Raw genomic sequence first — 18,300 nt, forward strand, 5'->3', positions numbered from 1 at the left:
CACTTTCAAAAGATGTTGTTTGGTAGGACTCGTTCTTTTCGTCCCGTCCCTTGCTTGTCCTAATCACACCGAGCTACGGTCGACTCAGCGGCACAGCTGTAGCCTATCAGTACCCGATCTGCAAAAAGATGTGTTTCAAGGACTTCTTTCAAACGTCCACTAATCTGCCACTAATAGTTAGCAGCATTTGACCCCCAGCGCCCCCGCAGCGGGCATCCTTCTTCAATCTCCATTTTCCAGCCCTGTGGTTTGAACTGTTGGGACCCCTGTTTGAGTCGACAGCTCAACGGCGGCTGGTGCTGCGCCCTCCCTGGGGAAACATCTTTCTTTTACCTAGCACCACCACCCCTCCTTTTTTTTCTTTATTTTAACCTTCTTTGTTTCTCTCCCTCTCGAACCTGACTACGGCTCCAGGTCTGTATACTCACCACGCGATTGACTGATTAATCCTCGGTGCGCGCAACAATGGGCTTCTTCTCGCGCATAAAAAAGAACAAGTCGCTTGATGGTGGTGGTGGTGGGGCGGCGCATTACGATCCTAGGTTCAGCAATGACCAAACGACAACACCACGATCCAACAGTTATGACCCGAGAGACTACCAACTATCCGGCTCTGGGTTCAGGGCCATGGTGACGGGCAATTCACCTAGATTGATTGCCCAACTGCCCGAGGGGGTGCTACGGCGTATCTTCGGACTGGTGTGCCCCCATGCCAGGGACGAGAGCTACGAGACGTTTGAGGGGAGCGCAATGATGATTGTTGGGGGGGAAGAGGAGAGGTGCATGCTTTGTGACATGAGGGATTTGGCGCATTGCGTTGGGGTGTGTAGACGGTGGAGGGGGGAGGGGGTCAAGGTTTTGTATGTGTCTCCCTTCATTGCAACACAGGACAATGCTGATATTCTGGTTGGGGGGGGGGGTTGAAAAGGTATCATAGTATACGACTCGATCCGGTGCATTACTGCCCTCTGGAACCGATACTTTCTGATCGAAGAAAACGCCGCTCGTTTTTTGACAGGAATGGCTCGCCGGAGGATCCGTGTTTGATGAGGCTGAAGCTGCTGTGTCGGACGTTGAGGGAGGACCCGGTTAGGAGGGGGGCGTTGGTGAGATATCTCAAGATGCCGTACATGCTTAGGGAAGCGGCGCAGGCGGATTTGGCGAGGACGATTGCGGTTACGCCGGGGTTGAGATATGTTGATTTACCAGAGGGCTTGTTTACCGACGAGCCGGGGTTTGTGACGTTGCGGCTGGAGGTCCAGGCGAGGTGTTTGGAGTTGAGGAAGATGAGCTACATGCGCGGGAGCGAGAACTCTTTGCAGGCGCTAGCGACGGGGAGGGTGTGGACGAGGCTGGAGGTGTTGGAGCTGAATAGGATAGGGATGGACGGGGGGATGTTGAGGTTGGTGTTGGGTGGGTTGGGGGGGTTGAAGGCGCTGAAGATGTCGGAGATGGATGTCGGGGATGAGGTTTTTTCGAGTGGGTGGGAGGAGCAGCTGCCTCCTTTTCCGGGGACGATCGAGGAGTTGGTTTTGACCGACTGCAAGAATATCACTGGGGATGGCCTGAGGTCGTGGCTATCCACCTCCCCTGAATCACGAGAGCGGCTCCGGGTGCTGACCCTTAACAACACTGGTGTCCGCGTTTGGGGGCTACACTCGATCATATCCCTCGCTCGCGGATTGAAACACCTCTCCATCGTCGAAAGGGTCACCGTCGCCATGCCTTCCTCTCCAGACCTCCAACCCCTCAGGAGCACCACCCTCGAAACCCTCCGCTACGAAATCACCTCCGCGACCCCAACCAAGAAATACGGCTCCCCACCACACAACTCCTCAAGCATTACCTCATCCTACTACACCTATCTGGCCACCTCCCTCCTATCAGGCGGCCTGCCACAACTCCGCTCCGCCTATGTTAGGGACACCACCTTCCCCGACCTCCTCCTCGGCCTACCGCCTCTCCCTTTACCCTCCTTTAGTTCCTCTCCCGCCCGACCAGGCAGCTCCTCCTCCATAACACCCTTTTCGTCATCCCCATCAAGACCCGCCAATTTCGGTGGTCTCCCCCCCTTACAACCCGGCTCCTCACTACCCAACTCCAACCCCTTCTCCCCCGGCCACCGCCCCCAAGGCAGCCTGTCCAGCCTCTCCCCCTTTGGTCAGAACCAACAACAAACCAATCGCTTCAGCAGCAACAACCCCTTCGCCAGCCTCACCACCGCCCACAACGCCTTCCTCAACCTCCCCGCAAAGCTGGAAGTTTTTACAAAATCCGAAGAGGACGACGCGCTAAACTGGAATTTTGTCCGCATCGGCGGCGGCGGTGGCGGCGGTGGGAGACAAAACAAGGGGGAGAGACCACTAAGCAGTTACGGCTTGGGTGCTGATATCTTGGGTGACGCAGGCGGTTGGAGCTCTGGTGCCGGGGCAAGGAGGAGCGTGCTTGTTGGTGGGAGGGGGGAGGGAGGCGGGTTTTTGGCTGTTCCCACTGATGTGCCGAGGGGGAGACAAGAGGAGGAACAGCAACAAGAAGAGTGGCCTAGGCCGAGGACGCGGGACGGGGAGGGGAGGAGGGATAGGTTGGATTTGTGGAGGTGATATAAACACGATACAATGGCGTGGCTGGGACAATGAAAGGGTTGATAATGGGATACATGAATGGCATATGACGACGGTGGGTTGGGTAGGGATGGGATATATACAGCTCTTTTTCTTTGGGAGCGAATTTTTTTTTTTTTTACGAGCGTGGGCAAAAAAGGAATTTGCGTGTACTATACCCCCCCCCCTTTTTTTTTTTTTTTTTTTTTTTTTTGTTTTTTTTTCTTTTTACTGGCAGGAACCTATCTACCTAGGCAGAAAAGCATAACCGCATTTCAATTTTCACATTTCAAGAATACCAATATCATCTCATGTTCTGAATAACGTTAAGACTGCCTTGGCCGCTTTAACGTGACCTACAACTTCACACAACACAACATCAACCTCACAGCCTGTTGAGACACCATAAACAAAAATCTCATCAATCATAGTACATTACACCCCAAATACATCCCGGCACTTTCAATATGCATGTCGCATACAATCTACACAATGTGCTTAACTAGGTACATACAATAATTTCAAAAAAGCCTCCCCCCCTCCCATCCATTCAATCCATGAACCATTTCCCTTCTCATACACCCACCCAACACCAATTTTTTTCAGAAACTCATTTTTCGTCCCATGAATATGCTAGACTCAATGCTTGCTAATTATACTAACCGGGCACGCTCAAAGAAAAAAGACCGGCTCTTGCTTAGTTGCCGTTGACGTGAGGGGGCGTCGCCGCTCCGCTGGGTTGCTTGGTTCGAAGGGTGAGAGGGAACGGGTACTCATCGGGGTCCTCTTCCTCACTGTCGTATCAAGGTCAGCAACGGTTTCAAAGCAAAAAATGCAGTAGACCAAAAGTAAAACTTACGGAAGCTTCCACGCGACGTAGTCCTCAGTGCTGAGTCCCTCCCGACCCTCCTGGAGACTGGCAAAGTCGCCAGGAGTCATCATGCCGGTCCTGTCCCTGGGCGAGCCAGGCACCGAGAATGGCCGCGAGATCTTTTGCTCGGGGCCAGGAATGTAGTCCTCCTCCTCGTCACCATTGAACGAGGTTGGGTAGGCCCGTCTGAGGGCGAGCTGGCGAGCCTTGACATATTCCATGCCCATACGCTTCCAGTCAAGGAGGTCGCTCAGACGCTCCGTCCGGTTGCGCTGGTTGATGCGCTGGCGACGGCTCTTTTGTGTAAAGTCAAACATGCTCGAGGTAAGCTGGTTGACCGAGTCGTCCACACCCTTGTTACGGCGGTCGACGATGTAGATACCATAATCGCTCGAGTTCTCAATCAACTCCTCCATGTAGCAGCCAAAACCGGAAAGGTTGGTTGTGATGCTGGGCACACCCATCACGGTGCATTCGGCTGGCGTGTAGCCCCATGGCTCGTAGTACGACGCAAAGACACCCAAGTGTGTGCCACGCACAAAGTCGTCGTAGTCAAGCGGGAGCACCGGGTTCGCAGAGTTCAGGAATTCTGGGTGGAAGATGATCTTGACGCGGTCCGATGGGTGGTTGAAGAGCTGTACCCGACGGATCTGGTTCAGAATAGGATCCTCGCTGTCGTTGACCATGTTGTGCGTGACAATAGGGGGAAGTCCGTGCCTCTTCATGGCAAAGAGACGGCGACGAAGCAAGACACGGTCCTGGCTGGTGAGGATCTCCTTGTCATCAGGCATCGGCTCTCCGTCGTGCCACTTGAGGGAGCGTTCAAAAATGCGTCTGCCAATGTTGCGCTCAATCGTGTCCACGGTGTCTCTGAGCGACTTGATAACGGCCTGGCCCTTGAGGGCCTCCACAGTCAGCGAGGTGGTCTGGGCGGGCATGATGATAAAGGCAACGACGGTGGTCTTGCTGCCAGAGCTCTTGAGGCGGTGGTTCAGACGAGCGAGGGACTCGATGAACATGTCTACACCCTTATTCCGGAACTCGTAGCGACCAGCCGTGAAGAAGTAGAGAGTGTTTTCAGGATCGAAATCGTAGTGACCATAGAAGTGACCGCGGACAAAGTCGTGGATCTTCTCCTTGGACTGTTGGTGAAGGTTCTGGAACTCGTGCATGGCGGAGAACTTGGTGACGTTGAGACCATTGGGCAGCACTCCGTCGGGCTTGCGCTTCAAGAGATGCTCGCTCTCGTACGCGGTAATGTGCGAGACGGTGGTGAAGACATCACAGGAGTGAGCCGACGCCCGCTCGATGCAGTACCGATGGTAGATACCGCGCTTGCCAGCCTCGGCGTCGACGTCAAAGTATTGCAGGTTGTTGTAGAAATCGACCGAGCCGGCGCAGAGGTACCGACCGAGAAGCGTAGCGTGGGTGGTGAAGATGGTGGTAACATCAATACGGCGCCTCTTGCACAGAGGAAGGGCGACACCGGCGAGCCACTCGTGGAAGTGGGCAATGACAGCCTTCTTCTTTTCGTGGCACACAAACTAGAACATGGTGTCAGTGAAACCGTTGCTTTGGGCGGGTTGTCAGACCCGGAACAATACCTCTCCAAGGAACCATGCGACAAGGTAACCAAACACAACAGCCTCGTTTGTTTCCTCGTCATTATCAGGGGAGGGGATAGAGGCCACGTTCCACAGATCCGTCTTCCACTCGTTCAGATAATGATATGCGGTTTTCGTGTCAAAGAGAAGGACTCTTGGCGCACCCTCGATCAGCCAGCGACCATACAGAATACCAATGCCACGATCCCTCATGGACTGAATCGTCGCAGCAAGCTCGGGGTTGGTGGGTTCGATCGCCTCGACCTCGACGGCCGCCTGAAGGGGGGTGTTAGCTGCATGGTCACGGTCACCAATGGGGGCTAATGCAGGGCAGGAGAAACTCACAGACTGGTGATTAAGGGGTCCGATGAGCGTGTAACGGTCGCCATATTCAGCAGTTGTTACTGGAGCCTTGGACTTGATCACAGAGTAGATACCACCAACTGTGCAACGAACACCCCGGTCAGCGAAGGTTCGAGAATGTTATTGCTTGAGGGCACATATCCAACATACCACGATGCGCCACTTCTGTCGCAATCTCGAAGAGGAGGTGGTTCCTGACCTCGCGAGGTTCGCGTCCGTCGTCTGCCATTTCGGAAATCTGAGAGGTGTCGTTTGGCTTCGAAAGTAACTTTGGCGGTTTCAAGTCAGCACAAGGCAAAGAGCTGAGAGGTTCGTTGATGGATGATGCAATGGTCGAAGAAATAGGTCAGACCCAAGATGCGGGGGAGGGGAAACGGGTTGCAGATGCGGTTCGGCCGGTGGATTATTGGGCCCAACAAAATCAAGGAAAAAATCGAAATAACGAATAACGGGTATTTGAGGAAGAAATATAGTTCGAAAACCCACCCCGGAAATGTATGCTAGTAAGGAATGTTCTCGCGAGACCCAAGGGAGAGGTTGGGGTCAGCTCAGCTCAGGCCGGCCGGGCACAGAAGTTGTCTTATAGGGGAACCGCAAGCAACAAGAAATGTGACGTCGGATCCGAATGTCGCGAAACGCAGGAATCGAAGCGCGGCTGGGCAACGGCAAAGCACGTTGGAATCTCCCGAAATTGGAAAGAAGTCGAGAATAGGATCACGGGGAGACGGGAAGGGGGAGGCGTCTGCCGCAGAATGGCGCTGGGCTTGGTGGGCTGGCAAGGCTGGGGCTGTTGGTTGGACAATGGCAACTGGATGACACAGGGCACAAGCAGTGTCTTGTTGTTGAGTGAGAGGGGCGGGGAAGCTTGTATCAAGTAGCTTGGGGTTTGAGTTGGTTTATAGTGCCCTGGGGGTGCTCCGGGCTGTTAGGAAAGGCACCGAGGTGGATGGAGGTGAAAGACGGCGGCGCTTGGGTTCTTGCAGGGACCGGGGAGCTTCTCGGAGCTACTGCAGTCTGATGCACTTGGTGCCCGTACCAGCCCAAGAGAACCTCTTCTGCAGCAGCTCACGCAGCTCTTCCAGGATGCCAATGGGGTGATGCGTGGATGCCCTGCAGCGATGGAACATCAGGTGGAGACCTTTGGGAGCTGCTTCGCTGCCTTACTGGACTGCTGCGGGTGCATCGAGATGGATCGCAGACCTTCTGGCTTCGAACAAGCCGGTAATATGCAGTTTTGCCGACCAACCCCCTCGCTTCTCGACCATCAACGTTAGGTCCTTCGTTGGGTTTTTTTTTTTTTTTTTTTTTTTGAGACTGAGAGCTTTTCCCAACACAAGGGATCCAACGTTTGCTGGTCTGTTAGAGATAACGCCATGATTCATCGATTCCACCCGTCTCGCACTCCCCTTCAGCTGCCCCTCCCCCGATGCGAGTCTTCAATCTTCCATCCAAGCCCAAACACCACACCACCACCGGGCAGCCCTACTGCGCACCTATCCATCGCCCGCTTATTGGCACAGGAACTCTGCTAACCGCCACTGTTGCTAAGCTAGTCTGCTCGGGGATAAAATCATGAAATGTTTGTCTTTACAATTGTCTATCACTTCTATCTGGTAGAGACATGGATAGCAGCTGGAGGAGCTCTATCTCTTGCGTCATTCCGTTGATCGCGGACCCCGGCCGGGCTTAGTCATCATGACGACAGCCGGCCCTTGATCTGTGTTGCGCACTGGGCATCAGCACGTCAAGGTTCCACACGAAACTGGGGCTCGATGAAACGGCATATCATTGCCCTGGTCTCCTATTCGCTGGCCGTTTGAATATCAACGAACATCAACGACATATATTTCCCTTCAACCCGAGCGACACAACTCGACGCGAACACCTCTTCCCACTCAGGCATCTATGCCTGAACATCGCAAATTATGTTAGGCATCCAGTCACTCAATGCCAATGGCCCAAGTCCGTTCCAGGCTACGAGACGGCATGTGAATGGTTTGCTAGAAATCCCTCAATGCGGGCACTCATCAATTCCCAACACCTTGATATCGGGCCATGCCGTTATCGTGAGCAACGATAAGATGAATCCTATCCAGAAGACTGCCTCTTGTGTCTGATGAAGAGGCGCGGCAAAAGTTGGGTCTGTTGGCATCTACACACTGAGCCTCACGGGACTTCTAAAAATAGAACCTCAAGGGAGTTTCAGATGACTTCCAACCACAAAGACTTGAACAAGATCTTTGTGTGCTCAGCTCCTAACTCGGTAACCCTGTTGTCTTCTTCTGACAATGCACTGCTCGTCATGTCATGAAACTGGTCATGATGGTTACGGCAATATACGCAGTCAGAGCTGTGTGGTGGTAAAACTTGCTTTGCTATGGGCTTCAACTCGGGCACATTTATTTGACAATGATGGCGATGTCCGATTATTTTCGACATGAGATCTGCTGTGTCTCACAGTCATACCCATGTACCAATCGAGAGACTACTGTCATGAAGGAAAAGTCTATTTTCACCTCGACACCACGTCGAAGCGTGGCGGACCAGCTTCCAAGAGGAACAAGGCACTGTGTCCGTGGAAGACAAAGAGGTATACTCGGAAACTGGCATGTCCCGTATCTGCGCCCTCTTTCAACTCGAACAAATGGAACAAAGACATCGTCTGAGTCACAACGTATATAAACTTCCGTCCGCCCCTGGGAAGTAATCTGGTCTGCCATTCATCAAACTTCAACAACTTTCATTCATTTCATTACCAGCGTCGCTTTTTGAGTTTACTAACAGAGCCAGGTTCTTCCAAGTATCTCAGGTAAGTCTCTCTGATAGAGCCTCGTCTACTAATCACCATGGGGAAGAACCGCAACAGAAACAAGAACGGTGGAGGTGGCAACAACCAGGGGGGTAACAATCCTCACCAAGGTAATAACTCTCACCAAGGTAACAGCTCCCACCATGGCAGCAACTCTCACCAAGGTAACAACTCCGACCGCGGCAACAACCACCACAACGTTAATAATAATAATCACAACAACAAGCAGAACAGCGGGCGTAATGGCAAGTGGAACAACAAGTGGAACAGGAACCACGGCAATAACCAGAATGGCAATGGCAATAACAACCAGAACGGTAACAACAGTAACACCGGGAGTCAGAATGGCAACAGGAATAACAACAGTAACCAAAATGGAAACTGGAATAACAGCAACAACCAGACCGGGCACTGGAAGAAACGGCGTCAGCAATACTGGCAGCTCATTGCTGGAGCAGAGCACGTGGGTCAAAGCCAAGTTCTCAGCATGTTCCTGTGCCATAGCATCCGGATAGGTCTGCTAGCACAAAGCTACGCAACCGTGTGTCACGCAACCGGAGGCTACAAGTCCACAGACGAGTTTATCACCAAGCACAGAGCCCAAATCCATGACTGCGAGTTGTTTTGCGTCCAAGGCCGGTTCCAGAACCCGTCCATCACACCACATTCCCTCGCCGACAAGATCGAACAGTTCCTGGAGCAGCACGCAGCATTCATTTACGAGCAATGGATCCTGCACGACCACCTAACCCACTATCCTGGCTTCAGAATGGAGGACTTTCTCGCTTATATCCGGGGCTTCTCTACCTACTCCTGGGAGCCTGTCATCAACGCGGAGGGTGTGCAGGGGAATGACACTGATGAGGATGTTGTCATGGTTGATGACGGGAGCAGTCATACGATTTACCTCGCCCAGCTTTGCAAATTTGCGCCGCTGCCTTACCTCACTGTCAGGTTTGGTCTTGTTAACCCGGATGTACCGGGGCATAGTTTAATGTAGGTTCTCGTCGTTTGGTTTTGTAAGGTGTGTATTTGTAGGAGGAGGTGGTATAACGAAAAGCGCATAAACAAAAACATAGACGGAGCGAGGCTGGATCCTCTGCTCAATAGGGGCACTCGGTATAGAGAATGCGACCCAACACAGCTAATTCTGATACTTAATCATTTGGAACGAAGTAAAACATCAAGACCCCATTCATTTATTTGACTTTGAAAATGCGATGTCCGTACCCGTTGATCAATTCTCGATACCTTACTGTACCCAAATATTGAGAATGAAGAAGGCCGCATCCCACGCTTGGCTGGAGCCATCTTATTCAATGACCTTACAAAGGAGCAACAGTTCTCCAGAACTGAAGCCCAAGTGAAATCTTAGCATTGTCTTTGGTGATGTGCAGCTCCGGGTATAGGGTTAGGGTTACTGCCATGTCAGCTGGAAGGGGGTCACGGGGTTTAGTTACGTGGACCGTGCGCTGCAACGGCCTGACTTGGCTGGCGCGCTGGCCAGAGCTGAACCTCCACAAACAATTCCACTCCCCAAAGCACTTCATTCTCCGACCACAAACCGCGACGACTCTCAACGCGGATTCAAGCACACACTACGCCATCTTCTATCGAAGCCTTTTTGCATCTCGAAATACTCTGTCCTATCCGTACGCGTATCTATCATGACGGCGAGATCGGAACCATGGAGAGCCCGCAATTCAAGCTCGGTGCGGAGCTTTGCTCTTCCAGCCGGCAGCTTGGACATCACCGATACCTAACTTGCCAGCACTACGGATTCGACATAGCGGGCGGGACAGGCACCTATTCACTTGCCTCATGGTGAAACATGGCTGGGAAAGAATGATAATGGCCGACATTTGATACTCCGATTTGATTCAACTCTGTTTAAGCGCTTACCATGTCGGATTCCGCTCGACCCTACCCTCCATCCCCCACCCAGTCTGCGACCTCCGACCAGCAGCTTCTGCATCATTACACAACACACCAGCAAGCCAGCGCCCTTCCTGGATCCTCGCCTTGCCGTAGGCCGAGCAGCTACACCATTTTCGTCCAAGGTGGTTGTATGTGACAATCGAAGCAGGGGGATGACCTGGCCACAAATTGAAGTGGGCTGGATGACGCCAAAAGTGACCTACAATCACTGCTTTGGTCCCCACGGTTGATACACTTCATGGCCAACAGTATTTGTGGCTGCTTGCACCGCGTCCTTTTTACAGCACATGAACTACCTACAACACCACGCCACTCCAACGACCTTCTGGGGAAGAGCTGGAATATCTGCTTGATAATTGCCCTACGGTCTTGCGAGTATTTGCAGTTTGCCTCGTGGTCCAACCCACGTCAGCCATCCCAAGGGTTTTCTGTTTTTATCCAGGCATTGTGCCAGGCACATGAAGCTCTCTTGGTTGTACTCCGTATGATCAGGAGGATGTCTCGGAACTGCCGGGGCGCGATGCCATGACGCCCCGACTTTTCTGATGCTCAACTTTTGCATTCCTTCCGCAGATGTTGCTGCCGTACGTTTGGCGTATGGCACAGCACCGACTTGCAAAAGCTACGCCAGGAACAGAGTCCCATACACTAACAGCTTCAGAGAAGCCCAGAATTGGCCCATCACTATGATGGCGGAGGTCAAGGGGGAAAACCGACTTGTGTGGGAGCACGGTGGAAATCGTAAAGCAAATCTATCTTGCCGTATATAGTTTAGGTGGTTTTGCAGCTTGATGAACAAGTGTTAGCAACAGCCTCAGCATTTAGATGCTGCCTGGGGCTGTTTTTCAAGCTGGGGCCAGGGTCGGTGGGCAGGGATGACAGGTTCTGAGTGGGCTCAAGAAGAGCCTCGATGCCTTCTTTGTAAATGCCCATTCTGGTGGTGCTGAACACAACGCTTGACAGGAAGAGCTCGCCTGGTCTGGCGATGATCCTCTTCGAAGGCAAGAGGAGTCGCAGGGAGTATTTGGGGTCCAACTCCTGGTGTCTGGGAGGACGGGCCCGATGACACGGACAGCGATCTGATCTCTCAGTTTTGGAGAACTTCCACGATGGTGGAGGAGGTCCATGGCGAGAGCTGCCCCTCACCTCAACCTCGAACGCAACCGCACAAGTCCTTGAGCATTTCAATTCAACACCGAACAGGAGCTCGAGGTTGTTGCAATTTCTAACGCATCGCCATTCAGCCACCACCCAGGTCGATCCTAGCCCAAACTAACAGCAATTTGCAAAAAAAAGGCACCCTGCGTCTTATCAGCTGCAGACTCTCGGCAGATACGGGCTTGCTTCCAGGTTATCAGCATCTGAGGTTGTTCTGCCAGAGTCGCCGAGTTTGGGCAAGGCGAGGCTGTGGTTTCTTTGATGGGATTGGCTGGGAGCGCATACAGCCAGGCAGAGGACGGACGGGACAGACGTTTTTCAGATTCCCACGCTGGATTTGCAATTGCTCTCTCTGCTCTCCCAGGTCGCTGTCGGTGCTGCGTCTACAGCGGACCTGTAGGCGCTGGCTGGGCTGACAGCTCCGGCCCACAGCGACAACCCCTGTCTCTCGGCTATGGAAAGGCCGCCTTGACCAACTGAAGTCACCCCAACTAACCCAAAGTCAAATATCGAATCCCGTCTCGTGCTGCGATGGACCACCAGCACCAGCACCAGCACAAGCACCAGCAGTCCTCAGCACAGCGTCGGCGTCGAAACTTTGGTCCACCGCCCAATGGCAGCCACCGTCCTCTCGAACGCCAACAAATCCACCCTCGGGTTGAGCATGATCTCGGCATGACTACTTCACGCAGACCGTCCGAACCCGCCGCCGCCGCTGCCGTGAATCGGTCCTCTGCACCTGCTCGCGAACGAGATAGAGAAAGAGAGCGAGACAGGAAACAGCAACACCAGCAACACCAGCACCAGCACCGCCATCCTCCCTCACCATTGCCGAATCCGAACCTTCCACCACCACCACCACCGCCGCCACCTCCCCCTCCCCGAGGCCGTTCCCCGCAGTCATCAAAGTCTGAATATCCCCATCGCCGTCGCGACCGGAGCCGCAGCACCGATTACCGCCCCAGTCGTTCCTCTCGCCCATCTCAGCGTTCGCCCCATAGCCGTCGAGACCGTTCCCGCGAGCGTGACCGTGATCGTGGCCGTGACCGCGAACCAGCCCGCTCCCGCGATCGCCATCCACCGGCGGACCGCCACCGTTCACGGGAAAGGTCTTCCAGGTCTAGGAAAGACGCTCGCGATCGTCAGGGTTCTCGCTCTCGCCGGCGTGCATCGCGTTCCCCAGCATCCGTGAAGCGTCCGCGCAGCCCCAGTCCATCATCCATTGGAGGGTCGCAGCCGAAGAAGTCCCGGCGGGACCGTAGCCCAGGAAGGGCAGAGAAGGACGCGCCGAAATCTCTGCCACCAAAGCCCCCACGTCGTGATCCGTCACCAGCATCCCGTGCCCGTCGTTCAAGGTCTCCGGAAGGCCGTGACCATCGGCGGCCAAAGACTAGCAAACGGGCAGGACGGTCAAGGTCACCGAGTGCGTCTCGCCGGCGGAGATCCCGATCTCGTGAAGCGGAAACTGCTGCGTCCCAATCAACACGTCGACGTAGCAGGTCCCGTCAGCGATCTCCCCGCGCAGAGCACCGACGTCGGTCGGGATCCAGATCGCGCCCTCGTAGTCCAGCTGCGCGGGGTGCTAGGAGGCCCCCTTCTGTTGATACTGGGTCGCACCGCAAGCCCAGCTTCGATCTGAACTCTACTCGGACGCCACACGGAGCCTTACCCCCCGGTTCTCCGCGTGATTCGCGAGCAGCTAACCCTACTAAAAGCGAAGCCCCCACCGACGAGTCTAACAAGACCTCTGGCAAGTTTGATCCATCGTCTGGTTCCAACAGCATCGAGGTCAGCATGGGAACAAGGGGCAATTACCGCGGCGGTTTCAATCCCCAACAACAGAACTATCCTCCCCGCGGTGGCTACGGCCAGTCTTCGGGGCAAGGGACACCTGCATCATCCTTTCACGGCTCTCCGCCAGCACAGTCACCGTATGCTGGAAGCGGACGAGGATGGAATGGTGCACAGCAGTTTTCACCGCCAGGGTCAGTCCGGCGCCCCAAGAATGCAGTGCTCGCTAACTCACACGGCAACAGCCAATATTCCCAGCCATATCCACACAACAATTATGGGCCGCCTACCGGTCCTCAGAATCATTATCATTCCAATCAGACACAGACTCCGCCATACGCACCCACAGGCCCAGCATCTCAGTATCCTGCGGGCTCATATCGTGGTGGGCACAGAGGCGGACCTGGGGGGTTCCGGGGTGGTGCATTCGGTGGTGGCCGTGGGGCACCGCGCGGTGGCTTCAAGAGTGCATGGAACTCATCCCACCCCGATGGACGGACCTCGGATCCATCCCACACCAGCAATCATCAGTCTCCAGAGGCTCATGACAAGTCAGAGGCGAAAGATGTGTTGATGCAGGATGCTGATAACCCCTTCAGGCCATCTAAAGAATTGCAGGTTGAAGACGCAAGCAAGGAGGACAAGTCGAAAGATGACAAGATGGCTCCTCCGACAAGCCGTGCTCCGCCGACTGGGCCCCAGTCCCAGACACCCAACAAGTTCAGCTTCAGCATGAAGACTGCGTCAAAGCCGGTCGTGGCAGTTCCACGGCCCGAGATATCGATCAAGTTTAACGCCCCTGCTGCCCCACGAGAGCCCGCTGCTGCTTCCAATCCTCTTCAGAGAGCACCCCCTACGAAGCCCGAGCGAGACAGAGAGCGAGAACGGGATAGAGATAGGGATAGGGACAGGGAGAGGGATCGAGATCGAGATAGGGACAGGGACCGGGATAGGGACAGGGACCGAGATAGGGATCGGGATAGAGATAGGGACAGATCCGGATATCCCAGAAATGCTCCCACTGAGCCTGCCTCGGCCCGCTCTCGCCCGAACGACCACCGCAGACCTCACGACCTGCCTAGCAGGCAACCAGATCCCACGCCCAAGACACGCAAAGTGAAGAAGATGATGAAGCGTCTCAAGGAGAAGCCAAAGCTCCCAGAGGATCTGGCGCGGTCCAAGTCGGTGTTCTTCCGCAGACCAGGCAACGAGTCGGTGGTCGGGTCGGGCACATACGGCAAGGTGTTTAAGGGGGTAAACGTCTACACCAAGAAGCTCGTGGCGCTCAAGCGAATCCGTATGGAAGGTGAACGCGACGGTTTTCCCGTCACGGCAGTGCGAGAAATCAAACTTCTCTGCTCGCTCAAGCACACCAATGTGGTTGAGCTGCAAGAAGTCATGGTCGAGTCGAACGAGTGCTTCATGGTGTTTGAGTACCTCTCGCACGACCTGACGGGTCTGCTGAACCACCCCAACTACACCCTGGAGCCGGCTCACAAGAAGCACCTGGCCAGACAGCTGTTTGAGGGGTTGGATTACCTGCACACGAGGGGGGTCCTGCACAGGGACATCAAAGCGGCGAACATCTTGGTTTCTAACGAGGGCGTCTTGAAGCTGGCCGACTTTGGGCTGGCGCGGTTCTATGCCAAGCACCACCAGCTCGACTACACCAACCGTGTCATCACCATTTGGTACCGGTCCCCGGAGCTGTTGCTGGGGGAGACGCAGTATGGTCCCGCGGTGGATATCTGGTCTGCGGCGTGCGTGCTGGTGGAGATTTTTACCAAGAGGGCGATTTTTCCTGGGGATGGGAGCGAGATTAATCAGCTGGACAAGATACACTCTGTGCTGGGGACGCCGACGAGGTCGGAGTGGCCGGATATTGTGGAGATGCCGTGGTTTGAGCTGCTGAGGCCGACGGTGAGGATGGCGAGCCAGTTTGAGGAGAGATACAAGGGGGTTGTGACGCCGATGGCTTATGAGCTGTTGAGGAGCATGTTTAGGTATGATCCGAAGAAGAGGCCGAGCGCGGGGGAGGTGTTGAGGCATGGGTATTTTACTGAGGAGGAGCCAGAGGCTAGGCAGGCGGTTGAGTATGTCCCCCCCCCCATTTGCAGCGTTTTTTTTTTTTTTTGGTGATGGGAGGTTGGTTGCTAATTATTTGAAACAGGCTGAGAGATGTCCAGGGTGATTGGCATGAATTCGAGAGCAAGGCGTTGAGGAGGGAGAAGGAGAAGAAGGAACGGGAGGAGAAGGATCGGAAGGAGAGGGAGAGGAAGGGGGTTGCCACGGCCAAGGGGGAAAAGGAAAAGGGGGAGAGGAAGAGGCCGATTGAGGGAGGTGGGGATGCTGCGCAGAGGGAGGCGAAGAGGCCGCATGTGGAGGGGGGTTCGGGGTCGGGGTCGGGGTCAAAAGCGAGATGAGCAAGCGGTTAATGCGTAGAGGACGTCATGGTGTACGACTACTACATAAAAGTCAAAATTGGGTGAAATAAAGGGATATACAATCACGGCTGGTAAGGGATGGGGGATAGCGGTTGGGTTTTGTATGTGAGTAGCATTATTGTTATGGGTTTATGTGGTTAAGACCAAGCGGAAAGGATGGTGTATGGGGAGATGAGAAAAAGAGAAATGAGATCCCTGTTGATAGAAATCACAATGGATTCAAGCAATGATTGATGATGGATGGTGTTTGTTTGGATCAATTTGTAGGAGAGGTAAGATGTGCCAAGAATTTACCCCTATTCTTTTGGGTCAGAGCCCCCTCCCCCCCCCCTTTTTTTTTTTTTTTTTGTGGTTGAGGAGCCAAGCGGCGCAGTAGGATTGACTGATGCATGGTGAGTAACCCAACACCAAATAAGAATGTATAAGAGTTTCCGAGTTACAAAGGCCACTTGATCACATTTTCCAAAACGAGTTGGCAAAAGGCCATTGCAGATGTCAGTCTATTCCAAAGAAAATCCCTCGGCTTGATATATATCCCATCATCAAATCGTGTGTTTCCCATCCAATCGGTAGTCTACCTAAACCTGGCGCTCTCGAGTATATATTTCCCAAAACATCCCAAGTAAACATGCTGTGTTTCTGTTCCTTTTGTTCTGTGAACTATTGTATCCCTCATGTGCATGTGCTGTTGTCGTCGTTGTTGCTGTCCCAGTCACGTCACCTCCTCCCCTCCGACGGCGCCTTGAGCAACTCCCTCAGCCTCCCCTCTGCATTCCTCCTTCCCTGTGGTGTTGATGATGAAGCCGGTGTCTGCCACGGCACCCAGCTCCCAAACAAATTCCCGCTTGACGATCTCGGGTTTTGGTTGTAATAAGTGTAGTGGCTCTGGTGCCCCTCATGTGGCAGCTCCTCATAATACCGTGGCTGCTGCTGCTGCCACACACCCTCAGTAGCGGTAGTACTAGAGCAAGTCCTGACCCCAATATCACTCCCACTCACCCTCGGCGCCACCACCTCCCCCTTAACCAGCCCCCCCTCACCCTCCATAATCGCATTCGCGAAACTCGCCGACCGTTTCCTCTCCAACCTCTTACTTGACTCCCTACCCCCCTTGCCCTTCCGCCCCCTCACCCCCTCAACAACCTCCCCCGCCCCCTTCTGTTGCTGTCTCATCCCATCCCCCCCCTCAGAGGAACAACTCCGACTACAGCTCATAATAGTCTCCAACCTCCCCTCAGCCACACTCTTTTTCCCCCTCCTACTCCTCGGTTGTTGTTGTTGTTGTTGTTGTTGTTGTTCCGTCACAAACCCCGCCCCCGACCCATGAGGCGCAACATGAACCTCGTACTGATTCGACAACGAGTACCGACTCCTAGCACAAATCTCCGCTATCCTATCCAAATCAGCACTGATATCACCCTGTTGCTGCTGGCCCGCATCCTGAACAAAAGACCTAAACGAAAACGCCTCCAGAGGCGGGAGTTTAGGTTCTTCTTGTCGTCGCTGTTCCCTCCCCCCCCATGTCCAACCCCCAAGCAAGAATCCCGATCGCGGTTTCGACGACGCCGACCCTGACTGGTGTTGTTTCGGCGGCATGGTTGCTGCTGTTGTTTCTTCGGATGACAGTGTTGCTTGCGTAGTGGTGGTAGTGACGTCAAGATTCGAACTACCAGTCGTCGCCACCCCAGAACTCAACACACGACCGCGCCGGCTCCGACGTCGCTGATCCCCCCCACCACCGCTATACGTCCGAACCACCACCGGCCCCGTCGTCGTCGTCGTCAAACTCCCCTGCTCACTACCCCCGCTCTCCACAGCCGAAGGGAACCTGTTGCTCAACCTCCTCAGCGCAGTCGCCGTGGTGCTGTTCTTCCCACTACTACCAACCGGTCTCCCCTCCGCCCTGGCCCCGTCAACAAAAGACGACGGGTCACTGCTAGAAGAGAACAAAACCCCAGTCACAAACCCCAACGGGAACGACCTCCTTCTTTTGGATTTGGTAGTAGTAGTAGTAGTAGTAGTAGTAGTAGTAGTTGTTGTTGTTATGGCCGAGTTAAGATCGACTGCCTCCTCAGGGTTGGAGGAAGATGAGGACTGCGGTGATAATTCAGAGGAATCAGATCCCCCCGGGGGGCCATCCGCCCTATTATTGTACACATCCATCCTATATGCACCCAAGCCCAGCAGCAACTTCTCTCTGCTGCTTAAACGAAACGGGTAACTTTACTTCTCTGCAGCTGCACCATGCAGGTGCTGTGGTATCAGGGAGCGCGCGCGCGCGCAGGCGCCGAACGAAACAAAGGGAAAAGGAAAAAAAACAAGGAGCAATAGAGGAGACGTGGTCGTGAATGTAGGGAGGCCCGAAGGTGTCGTGGACGCGGAACAGATTGACGGGGATGGGGGGGGCACGGCACAGGGAAAGAAAATGGGGAGGGGCAAGTAGGAAAAGCCCTATCCCGTCCACTTGATTCGATCGATCAGAAACCGCAAAAGAAGCTCACTGGCTGCCGTCATTGGATGACAGCAGGCGGCCTTGTATGCAAGCAGTCGTGGCTGTCGTTCAAAGGTCTGTGGTCGAGGTCGACTGCAGTGGGAGCATGCACCATCATCTAAGCGGGGTTGAACAAGAGGGTTGTGGCCCAAGCTTTCGGGAAACAGGGGTCCACTCAGCCCAACCTCACCCTCCTTGGAGAACATCACACAAGCACAAGAACAGATAGCA

General features: G+C 54.2%; 5 protein-coding genes across 5 annotated transcripts; 3 read left to right on the plus strand and 2 right to left on the minus strand.

The window, feature by feature from the left end:
* Positions 1 to 168: 168 nt before the first annotated feature.
* Positions 169 to 2,600, plus strand: QC762_211290 (uncharacterized protein; the record flags this gene model as incomplete). The annotated part of the gene is made up of 2 exons (XM_062888028.1): positions 169 to 860; positions 929 to 2,600. The coding sequence occupies exons 1-2, from the start codon at positions 466 to 468 to the stop codon at positions 2,598 to 2,600; spliced, it is 2,067 nt and encodes a 688-aa protein (XP_062746218.1). The 5' UTR covers positions 169 to 465.
* On the minus strand, positions 1,943 to 6,972 carry GSY1 (glycogen synthase). The gene is made up of 6 exons (XM_062888029.1): positions 5,589 to 6,972; positions 5,421 to 5,518; positions 5,076 to 5,351; positions 3,460 to 5,015; positions 3,058 to 3,394; positions 1,943 to 2,736 (listed from the first exon to the last, which is right to left on the minus strand). The coding sequence occupies exons 1-5, from the start codon at positions 5,665 to 5,667 to the stop codon at positions 3,298 to 3,300; spliced, it is 2,106 nt and encodes a 701-aa protein (XP_062746219.1). The 5' UTR covers positions 5,668 to 6,972; the 3' UTR covers positions 1,943 to 2,736; positions 3,058 to 3,297.
* A 1,312-nt stretch (positions 6,973 to 8,284) lies between these two features.
* On the plus strand, positions 8,285 to 9,247 carry QC762_211310 (uncharacterized protein; the record flags this gene model as incomplete). The annotated part of the gene is made up of 1 exon (XM_062888030.1): positions 8,285 to 9,247. One exon carries the CDS (start codon positions 8,285 to 8,287, stop codon positions 9,245 to 9,247), a length of 963 nt encoding a protein of 320 aa, XP_062746220.1.
* Positions 9,248 to 9,777: 530 nt separating this feature from the next.
* On the plus strand, positions 9,778 to 16,581 carry LSK1 (serine/threonine protein kinase, CMGC, CDC2/CDK subfamily). The gene is made up of 3 exons (XM_062888031.1): positions 9,778 to 15,227; positions 15,305 to 15,926; positions 16,061 to 16,581. Exons 1-2 carry the CDS (start codon positions 11,875 to 11,877, stop codon positions 15,555 to 15,557), a joined length of 3,606 nt encoding a protein of 1,201 aa, XP_062746221.1. The 5' UTR covers positions 9,778 to 11,874; the 3' UTR covers positions 15,558 to 15,926; positions 16,061 to 16,581.
* Positions 16,296 to 17,741, minus strand: QC762_211330 (uncharacterized protein; the record flags this gene model as incomplete). Its single annotated transcript, XM_062888032.1, has 1 exon — positions 16,296 to 17,741. The coding sequence occupies one exon, from the start codon at positions 17,739 to 17,741 to the stop codon at positions 16,296 to 16,298; it is 1,446 nt and encodes a 481-aa protein (XP_062746222.1).
* Positions 17,742 to 18,300: the final 559 nt, after the last annotated feature.

The sequence above is a fragment of the Podospora pseudocomata genome (assembly GCF_035222375.1).
Source record: "Podospora pseudocomata strain CBS 415.72m chromosome 2 map unlocalized CBS415.72m_2.2, whole genome shotgun sequence".
Taxonomy (NCBI): Eukaryota; Fungi; Ascomycota; class Sordariomycetes; order Sordariales; family Podosporaceae; genus Podospora; species Podospora pseudocomata.